At 44.2% G+C, this 10,267-nt stretch overlaps 2 protein-coding genes across 6 annotated transcripts; one reads left to right on the top strand and one right to left on the bottom strand.

Moving 5' to 3' along the window:
- Nucleotides 1-5,546: 5,546 nt before the first annotated feature.
- On the bottom strand, nt 5,547-7,840 carry znf414 (zinc finger protein 414). Its single transcript, XM_067249585.1, has 5 exons — nt 7,501-7,840; nt 7,200-7,310; nt 6,882-6,987; nt 6,213-6,745; nt 5,547-6,058 (listed from the first exon to the last, which is right to left on the bottom strand). Exons 1-5 carry the CDS (start codon nt 7,574-7,576, stop codon nt 5,913-5,915), a joined length of 972 nt encoding a protein of 323 aa, XP_067105686.1. The 5' UTR covers nt 7,577-7,840; the 3' UTR covers nt 5,547-5,912.
- On the top strand, nt 7,522-10,201 carry tssc4 (tumor suppressing subtransferable candidate 4). 5 transcript variants are annotated; one of them, XM_067249584.1, is made up of 4 exons: nt 7,522-7,544; nt 8,354-8,454; nt 8,610-8,683; nt 8,818-10,201. In XM_067249584.1, exon 4 carries the CDS (start codon nt 8,856-8,858, stop codon nt 9,843-9,845), a length of 990 nt encoding a protein of 329 aa, XP_067105685.1. In that variant the 5' UTR covers nt 7,522-7,544; nt 8,354-8,454; nt 8,610-8,683; nt 8,818-8,855; the 3' UTR covers nt 9,846-10,201. The 5 variants fall into 5 exon arrangements, with proteins under 5 accessions (XP_067105685.1, XP_067105681.1, XP_067105683.1 ...); XM_067249580.1 differs by lacking the exon at nt 7,522-7,544 and adding an exon at nt 7,979-8,018 and having other exon boundaries at nt 8,354-8,471; XM_067249582.1 differs by lacking the exon at nt 7,522-7,544 and adding an exon at nt 7,990-8,018.
- The last annotated feature ends 66 nt before the right edge of the window (nt 10,202-10,267 follow it).

Below are 10,267 nucleotides of genomic sequence, written 5' to 3'. Positions count from 1 at the left end.
TTTTTAATCTTCTTATTGATCTCTCTCTTTCTTTTTTGTCTCTCTCGCTCTGCGTGACAAGATAATGCATTTCATCCATTTGCATCATCCCAAGCGTAGCTTTCATATTTTCCTGTTCAGTAAGTAATTTTAAATTATTCCCACTTTGTATTAACATTGATCTGAGAGTAAGCAGCAATTAAAAGCCAAGTAATGCTCATTAGATGTTTAAACACAATGCATTATTGATGACTGGGCACACAAAAAGAAATTTGTGTCAAAACTTCAAAATACAAAATGAAAGAGGAAATGATGTGTTTGTCAGTCAATAGAAGTTAGATTAAATGTCAATCATAATACTTTACACCTTCATTGGGCAGGTTCATAACGAACCATCGTTGTGTTTACCCAATTTTACCCAATTCAAAAACAAATACAAATTATTTTATTTTAACCTTTGCAATGTGGGGAGTCTGAGACAGCCCAACGGTTAAAAGAAAATGCTTCACTTTGTTTTTGTATGCAGTAAAGTTGTCGCAATACGACGGTGGGTCACAATGACTAATGGGTCAGAATGACCCGAAGATAACACAAGGGTTAAGAGAAAATAGTTCTACAGGGAAATGTTTCCTTTGTGAAGTGTCCTGTCATGCTTTTTTCTGATATTGGTAATTGGGAGATTTTGTGGGCCCCCGAAACCTACAATTTTGTGCTTACGAGCTAGCTGACAATGAAAGACAACAGTCAATGTATACAGTTTCTTGTTATTACTGTTTGAACAATGTGTTTACATGCATGCATAGTGTAGAAATAGCTTGAAATCTTTTGTTTTGATTACATACACAGGCAAGTGGAATAAACATTGTGCTCTGATTCTGACACACTAGGAGGAAAGCGGAAGAGATCAGAAAGAACTGCATACCAGACTGCTTAAAAATAGATGCTGGAAAAGTGGTGGGTTTGATCAAAGAAAAACTGAACAGATTTGCATGGAACAAAACATTAGATGCAATAGGTGTATAATCTCTGTGGAATAAGAGAGCAGAGAATTCCTCCGGTTTCTAAAGACCTGACCCTTCTTCTGAATGCACCATGCCACCTCAAGCTGAGCCCCCTATTTGCAGCAACACTGGCTTTAATTGTATTTTAATGGGGGTTCCCTCCAACAGGTCATCCTCCTGCTCATTTCATCTCTTCCAGCATAGTTAAACCATTAACCCTCATTAAGATCAATGTGTACTACAAAGGACAGGGGAGCAGGGGGCAGCTGAGTGTTCTGCCTCGGGCTCTTCTAAAAAACAGCCGAAGGATCTGGGAAGCGACTCACAGGGGAGAGGCTGGCCATCAGACAGAAGCAGTGGATCAGAAAGACATGCAGCATGCACGGACTGCCAACTCCTCTCCTCCCTACAAACCGACACGCCATCTTATTCATCTCCCACAGGTTGGTGAAGATGACCACAACACACAAGTCAATGGGATGAGTCAGAGGGATGGTGAGGTGGTGCACCGGAACCGGTTGTGGCCAAACTGAGCCACTTGGTGGCCCATTGGGCATACTTAGTTGGTGGTAAACTCCTGAGGAATGGTTCTGGCCTTGGTCTCATCACAGCATTGTTAGCTCTGTTGGTGGCAGATGTGGTCATCCCAGGAGATGATACGTCAATTCAAAGGATTCCAAATAAGGCTGTCACATGAAATGTGAAAAAAAAAGCATTTACATTACATGTAGTCATTTAACAGACACAACATCATTCAGCACAGCAAGGAATTGAACCTGTAACCTTCAGATTACTAGCCTGACTCCCTAACCGCTCAGCCACATGACTTCCTGGGTGTTAAAGCTCCCAATGGAAGCCTTTAGAGTGTCTCCATAGTGATTTGAAGACAACTTTACGCCTGCTTTCCTTTCTTCAGATCCCCAATAGAAGATCTGTTGATCAGCAGGCATAGCGACGTGGTCAACCCCCAACTGAGCTCTGGAACTTCTTTGAAAAGTTCAAGTGAAGGAATTTTTGTACATTACCTGAGTTTCACATACAGAAGCCATGAATGCCCACTTCTCATAGAACCTACACGACACACACTGAAACACACACAAACATGCACATATTTTTCACTTGAACTTTCAGCTTTGAGTTGAGGACTAAACCATCTACACACAGACAGGTGGGTTGACACCACCTTCTGAATGAATGTGGAGGAGAATCTGTGACACCAGTACCAAGTTATAGGATTTCCTGTGATGAACCATTCATCACAATTTGTGACAATTTGCCAGTGACCTTTTTGCAAAGACCCATCCTCTCCTCTCTTCCTCCCCTCTCTGTTACGTATTGTTGAGATATCAAGGAGTGCATGTTCAACTTGAAAGGGTAGCTTAATATTTAATATCCTGGTGTAATGTGTGTGCTGGGTATGATGTTGATAGCAAGTCTGGCTTTATGAAGAACACATTGTCCACAGTCCAATGCCGTTTAATTTTTCAGTGTGGCTTGGCAAGTGTCAATCATCTCCCATCACAGACCTGATAACAAAAAGAAAACCAAACTACCTCTTCTTCCCAGAAGCCTTGCTGAATGCCAACAACCAGAAGAATCTTAAGCATGCAGTACCCACACAGACCCCTCCTCAGAACAATACCTCATTTTTTATTTGAATAAATATTCAATTTGAGTCATGACAGTGGATCCCATTAGTAACCCCATCAACAACAAAAAATGTGGGCCTTCCAACCAACTGTGTTTGTGGAAAAGGTAGTTTGGTTCAGTTTACTGACTCGGTTCGCAGTGTGTTCACTGCAAAACAGATCTGCTAAAATACAAGAAATTTGCACTAAATTTGAAGAGAAAATTATTTAATACTAGTGAAATTATCTTGCTGCATGGACAGATAATTTTACTTGACAAGATATCTCAAAGTAAGTTGGTTCCAGTCTAGAAATAAGTAGGCTTAAGAATATACCATAAATTAAAAGATATAAACTAGTAAATAATTTTTGAAACAAGATACAAATATTATATTTCCAGAACTAAGATTTTAAACCTTGGCAAGCAAACAATTTGCAGTGTTTTCAAGGTTTGTTTGTGACCACTTAAAGCGTCAAAGGCACAGTGCTTCAGGTCTGTTCTGATCTTTTTGTTTCTTGCGCCCATTCTCTGCTGCTTCGCTTCACAAACTCCAATTATGATTAGAGGATCAAATCAATGGGTTGAGTGTCTGGGGCCCTGAGATCTGCTGCCTGTAGGTTTCATTTCTCTCTTCTTGATGGCAGCTTGGGGCTCAGGACCCCCCCCCCTCCCCTTAGTGGTCTGGTGCCTGCTTAGCCCCTCCACAGGGAGAGCTGCTGAGGGGCAGTCTCAACTGCTTTTTAGTGCCAATGATAACTTCAGGACTGCTGCTCTAGCATTGATTTTTATTTCCCAGTTTTTTTTTTCATCTTTGTACCAGCTAACCTGGGGACTGTCTGGGGGTGCCAAGTGCCACTTGTCCAAAATGAGTCTCTGGGTTGTGAGACGAACTTGTCACCTCTCTGCCCCCACTCCTCCGTTCCACCATTATTGCCTCTCATTGCGGAGTGAAATGAAAGGCTGGTGGCAATGACCAGCCATGCAAGCAAATGACGAGCAAGCTTTCAGGGGAGTAGCAGAATAACCTCACAGCAGTTGCATAAATAGTGAAGAAGGCTAGCAGAGCAGTCTGCTTTCTAGTCTGTAATACAAAGCTGCATCTCAGAGATTAAAGAGTCATCAATGAATCATTTACCCATCTAATGTACAAGGAGTGTATTCTCTCCCACCCCCCACCACACACACACACACTCTCACATAATTGCAGCACACAATGGCAGGCCTATTAACAGTACTTTGAAACGTCAGGCTTAATGGTGCTTATTATTCACCCAAAATGTTTCCCACTGTAAAACACTGATGTTTCTTAACTCCTCGCCCCCCCCCCCCCCCCCCCCCATGTTTTTAATTGAAATAAAACTCCAATAATAAATAAAGAAATACAAATTTGTTTTCGTTCTTAAATTAGGATCAGTGTAAGAAATGGCTTTCTTGAGGTTTGGAACTTTTTCTTGATGGGTTCTTTGTATTTAATGCACCTCAAGCCCATACTAGCAAAGGCACTCAGGGTGTTGTAGACATGAGGAGAAGGACTTTCATTAGTCCTATTAGGAGGAGGCAGAAATGTAAATGGGATGTGATGAATTAACAGTCCCTCAGGGACGGGAGGCCTGAAATGGCTAATATGAAATTACACTATATTAGCTTGCACTGGTGTTCATGCACTGCTTATCTTGAGGCAGGCACCTGCGGATAGGGAGTGGGCCTGCACAACACACACACACACACAAGGATAAGGAAAAGGTAGACGAGGATCCTTACATGGCAGTAGAATGTGTGTTCGGTGGTGCAGTCTTTACTAAGGAGGCATGGATGGTCCATTCAGTCTGCTTGTTGAATCCAGAGCTATAAGAGAGGCTGTCTCCTTCTGTTCAGTGCAAACCTAAAACTACTGCTATTTTACTGTCACACCCCTGGAAACCTGCACGGCACATTTCACACTACACAACACTATCAGCACAGATTTCAGGTAACATATGAGTCTCTGGGCATAAACACAGCAACACATAAAGATAAAGTGGGAGGTAATTAATGAGCAGTGTGTTGACTTATATGTGTCTATATAAACAAACCTTAGGCACAACCAACCCTGGCTCACAGCGGTGGAGAAACAGCTAGGCCTGACTCACGCATCTGTGACACACCGGAAAGAATTTGAATAGGTGAATTGTTCTAGTGCCAAATCACTTTGTGACAAGCCAGTCTGATTGCATCTGGCCCTTGAATGAAGACTTAATTAGAGGTTGAAGGTTGCACTTTACTCTGCCAACAGCAATCACAGCGTTGCTGTCTACTATAGACTGAAACCGTCTGACACCTTCCTATGATAAACATTTCATGGCGGAACCGAAATTGAATTGTCATGCTGTGTTGTCGACAACAATTGAGTTTATTTGTTCATCCTAAAGCAGACCTGACACAGGCAGAGATGAGAACTGACGGGCGGATCCTGAGGTTCCTCCCCTAACTACATGTCTCTGGTGTTAGTTGTTATCCCTGCATTTGTGTTTGAGCAGGAATAATATTTTTATTTTTATACAATAACATATTAGTCCAGTTCTCCTCTCCAGATAACAAGCTCTCACTGGCTAGCGTCTTTTTGCTCGGAGGCAGGCCGATATCCATGTTGGTGTTTGAAAGATAAATAACTTCAGGAGTCAGGTGGCTGAGCGGTTAGGGAGTCGGGCTAGTAATCTGAAGGTTACCGGGTTGATTCCTGGCTGTGCCAAATGACGTTGTGTCCTTGGGTAAGGCACTTCACCCTACTTGCCTCGGGGGGAATGTCCCTGTACTTACTGTAAGTGGATAAGAGCATCTGCTAAATGCAACTTGGCAATATTGACGATCTGCCTGGTGGTCAATGATCACGTTATGTCTATCTGTCAACCAAACAGTACTGAGGCAAAACATTTATTTAAAACAAACTTGATTATTTTTATTACAAGGTGTTACAAATTGTGAATTAGAAATTAAGATTTTTTTCAACAAATGCCTGTTTTTCCATTCTCAGTATTATGCATAAGGAATACCGCATAAGACACTCAAGCGCTTGAATAGTTGGAATATACCACCAGATGTCATCGTTGCTTCATAAAAGAAGAGAAAAACATCAGATTGCCAGAATACCATTCAGGATCTGTAGGGTTTTGTGAGGTGAAAACCCCAGTGAGAAGTCTGTGGAAGTGAGGGAAATAATTTGTCCCATTTTATCATCAATCTATCCCAGTAGAGTGCAGTTGGAGGGCAGGGACTACTCTGCCATCAAAGGAACAAAACAACACAGACCAACGAGTACCCATTTTACTATTGAGTGTATAGGCTTGGACTCTTGTGATTGATTTCAATGTGAGCTGTCATCTCCTGGCGGCTTTCAGAGGATTGGCCACACTGCACGCACGTGTAGCGCCCCCTACTGTGTTCCCAGACAATGCGGCTGTTGAAGGACGTGCCTGTGAGAAGAGCGTATGATAGTTAGAAGAATACCCAAATACCAGAAAAGTACATTTCTATTGGTGGTAGAGGGGAGCTCCATAGCAGATGTGCAAACACCTGATGACAAGAGAATTGTATTGTGATACTGACAGACTGATTAGACAAGATCACCTTGGTTCTTTCTCCACACAGCATTGGACCCAGGAGATGTCTGAGAGGAGCTTGTCAGAGCAGGGAGGTCCTGCACGCTCGGCTCTGCTTGCTGCTGCATCTGAGGAGGAGCCTGGTCCTCTGGCTGCTCTGGGTTGTCTGTGTTGGGTGTCTGTTCCTGGACTTGGCTCTGGGTTTGAGGTTGAGACTGGGACTGAGCCTGCAACTGGGAATCAGCACGCGGGAAACATGTGGAAGATGGTGCCAGAAGAGAGCACTTTTTGGGGAGTTGCAGTTGGGAGGGTAGCAGATGTGGAGCTGTACCTGACTCCCGTTGTTGGTGAGCATTAGAGGAGTCCGTGTCCATGGGAGATGTACTAGGGTTTGGGTTAGGGCTGGGGAGAATGTCAGAGGGAGTGTTCGGGCCAAGTAACTGGTCATGGCTGGACTGTTCAGCAGTCTTCCCTATCTTTCCTTTGGCCACCTTAGAACAGGTGTGGAGGTGTTTCAAGAGAGCTGGGTAGGTGCGTAGCTTGGAACGACAACTCTCACACCTATAGAAGCAGAAAGATAAACCGGTTGGATACTGTACCAGCAATAACAACCCTATAAAGCAGACTAAGTGAGTACGATGTATAGAACCATCAAACGCCACTCACTATGTGCAGGAGACTGTACAGGCAGACTTACTGAAAGTAAATGTTTGGTTTGTGGTGGTTCCTCGTGTGCTTCATTAGGTCTTGCATGCTAGAAAAGGAGCCATTGCAACCAGGGGAAGAACAATGAAATGTTTTGCCTGTTGGACGAAAAGGACAGAAGAGTGTTGAATTATATTTAGTGTCAAGTGATCAGCACAACTCATCCTCGCTTGCAGTGTTTCACCAAATGCTATCAAATGTATGCTGTCAAATTTACTGTAGGGCTTTACATGGATTTACTTTAATTGAGCGATGAAACTATATTCTGAAAGCCTCTTATTTCTTTAAAACCTGAGATGATAGAGCTCACCAGGGAGGGACTGGCTGTGGATGTGGTGATCCTGGACATGGTTGCTCAGCGAGTCTGTATCCGTGTACACTCGCCTGCAGCCATAGATGGAACAGTGCAACCTCTTCGGCTCTTATGATGAAATAAGAACACTTCGTGAACATTGAAAACTAAATTACTGTCAAGCTACCTTCCTGTAAAACCACTCTGGGCTTTTTGATAAAAAGTAATGCAATGTCAAACTGGAAAGATTATCGGCCTACTAGTAGTCACTTTTCATTCGATAAAAATACTTTCGCTAGCAACAACAACAACAACATACCTGGACCTTTTTCATTTTCGTGACTGGGTGACTGGTGGGCTTGGGTCGGTTCATTTCTTGCGTTTGCATAAGACATTTTGGAAAAGGTACCAGATGAGTGTGACCTTATTGTTTTAGTTAGATTTTAAGACCTGCCTAGCTAGCTAGCTACCCTGTCGCTTCTGCTTTGTACTGTAGCTGACTAGTCAGACGCTACAACTGCTCAGCTCTACGTTGTCTGACAAGTGTTACCGTACGGTTTGGCACAAAGGGCCAGTCAGCAATATATAGGGCTACAGTCTGCAATGTCGTTTTTGTACCCTTCCAAAATATAGTATATTTATCAAAACAGGCATGCCAAAAAAAGATAGAAATATACTATGCTTGCTGGTTAGCTAGATAGGTGTCTGCACCTACACTCCTGCACTGCAGGCGGCGGCATAGAAACTAATTGGTGTTATCTGACCATGCGCAGAGTAGACAGAGTTAGCTCCACACAGTAGCTACCGAAGCAGATTTGTCAGCTCAGAGCGCCAACGGTAAGGTAAATGTAGACAGTGTGTGTAAGTGAGTAGGTTATCAAGCCAACTATATTAATTTAACAGCAATGCAAATGTAGCAGTTTGTAATGTTAATCGCTTCGCTAACTATCTTGAATTAAATTGTCTCCCTGTGAACACTTACTGTACCACGCTAGTACCAGCTAGGCTAGTTAGGTTAGCGTGCTATATCAGTAAGATTATTATGAGAAGTGGTATGTTAGAAAGAGCCAAACGTAGAAAATGTCCATCTGACCTAGAAAGAGCGTGGCATAATTGTGTTATTGTCTAATAATACGGACAAAGGTGTGACTATTCGTCATGTATGTTGCCAGGTAGAGGCTTCACCTATTCACTTTGGGGTTGGCCATCACACAATGGCAGACGCTGCCCTCCTATCTGAACTCAGCAGCAAATTGTCCACCTTCCACAACCTGTGAGTCTCCAAGCCCAGTAAGATACCCCCACAAACATTGCCACATGTGGTAACAGTTTGCCCTACCCAACCGTATATAAGATACCTACATTAAAACACTTACTGTGAACAAACACCCCTGTCTGCAGCCTCCTAATGTGTCTGTGTGTTTACAGGTTGGAAGGACAGCGAGTAGTGACCCATACTGAGAGAGAGTCCTGTAGGGGAGCTGCATCTAACTCTTATCAAGGTCAAGGATCTTTGGACATTTTTGTAGTTTACACATGCTTTTAATGTGTGTTAAAAGTTTGAACTGTCTCAAAACAGGCGCAGACATTACAATTACATTTCCCATTAAATGTTTTATCTTTCTTACATTTCTAGGTTCTCGACCCTGACGGATTTCAGAAGCTCCAGAGAGCATGTGTGAACGAGAGGACCAAGGAGAAGCCCCCTCCAATACGCTGGCAAACAGTGACGTCATCAAAATCCCAGATGACCTCTCCCTGAGCGACTCAGACCCAGATGAGCCTACCCTGCCCTTTGACCCGGAGGTAGAAGACCTCTCCTCCTCGTCCGCTGATGAAGAGCCCGGGGACCTGGGACCGAGGCAGCCCTCCGTCAGACCCACAGAACCAGCCTTCAGTTTGAGAGGTGGCAGTTCCAGCTTCTCTAGCCGTACCAAGAGCATTTTTGACTGCCTGGAGAAAGCTGCTGGGCTGGGCCAGGAGAAAACAACAGGGCTGAGTCAGGAAAGACCCACTGGGCCACTAGGAAAGGACAGGGTCTCCGGGCTGGGCCTGGAGGATCACCTCAGGGATGGGGTATTTGCTCGTCCCTCCCCACCCCCACCACCAGTCCCTCGAGGGGGAAAGAGCGGTAGAGGAGTGCCTGACTACCTGTTGCACCCGGAGCGCTGGACACGCTATAGCCTGGAGGACATACCTGAGACCAGCGACCGCCAAAATAGTACTGTGGCCCAGCAGTACATACACAGCCTTCAGCAAAGAAAGAACAGCTCAAAGGTCTGCGGTCCCGAAGAGACTTTCGTACCCACGTTCAACCAGGGCCAAAACAGCAGTTCCCAGCATAAGATAGTGTTCTCCAGGCCTAGCCACGCTCAGAAAGAGGACGCAGGGGACATGTCTAAAGATGGAGCCAGAGAAAGGAGCACGGGTTTCAAACACCCCGATCTGGATGAAGAGGAGGAAGGGGAAGATGAGGATGTGGAGGAGGGGGCAGCTTTCTCCCATTGTCTGAAAGAAACAGAGAGGAAGAGGAAGAGGCCACAGCAGGAAGAAGACCCAGGGACGCTGAAGGAGGAGATGGAGAAGCCCAGCCTTGGTTTTGCCAGCTTCAAGAAGATCAACCGCAAGAACTTCCGCAAAAGCTCAAAGGCGGATGAGGATTGAGAAAGTACAGAATGCCGCCCAATCTTGGCTTCCCTAACAACATTTCCCACTTCTGACCCTTCAACATGTGCAGTGTTGTGCTTCCATCACCTTACTTCTGCTAGAGGCTTATGCCAGCAGTTTTTTTCATGTTAAAAGACTATTAGGGCCACCTGACTGTATCCACTTTGATGTAAAATGTGTACTGTAGTCCTTAGTGAAGACTGGTAACATGTATCAGTCCTGCTAGTGGTATTGTTGACAGTGATAGTCAAATGCTCCTTCCGATTTAACGTTGTTGCTTAACTATTTCAATGTAGTCAGTGTGCTTGCACAGACAGGACACACGGGGTTAAATAAATATCTGATCCATTGTTTTTCCTTTTGTCTTTCAAGAGTATTTTATTTTGGCCACCGTGCGTCGCCAATTCGAAACCTTTTTA

Source organism: Osmerus mordax, chromosome 13 (assembly GCF_038355195.1).
Source record: "Osmerus mordax isolate fOsmMor3 chromosome 13, fOsmMor3.pri, whole genome shotgun sequence".
In the NCBI taxonomy this organism is placed as follows: Eukaryota; Metazoa; Chordata; class Actinopteri; order Osmeriformes; family Osmeridae; genus Osmerus; species Osmerus mordax.
The sequence above is the reverse complement of the archived record's forward strand: the minus strand, read 5'-3'. Positions and strand labels throughout refer to the sequence as shown.

What these genes read in the sequence shown, in the direction of transcription:
- tssc4 (XM_067249584.1), top strand. Translation starts at nt 8,856, where the DNA reads ATGTGTGAACGAGAGGACCAAGGAGAAGCCCCCTCCAATACGCTGGCA.
- znf414 (XM_067249585.1), bottom strand. Translation starts at nt 7,576, where the DNA reads ATGTCTTATGCAAACGCAAGAAATGAACCGACCCAAGCCCACCAGTCA. An exon ending in CGAAAATGAAAAAGGTCCAG is followed by an intron (nt 7,311 to 7,500) that starts GTATGTTGTTGT and finishes TTTCATCATAAG; the next exon opens with AGCCGAAGAGGTTGCACTGT. An exon ending in TGTGTGGAGAAAGAACCAAG is followed by an intron (nt 6,059 to 6,212) that starts GTGATCTTGTCT and finishes CTCTTCTCACAG; the next exon opens with GCACGTCCTTCAACAGCCGC.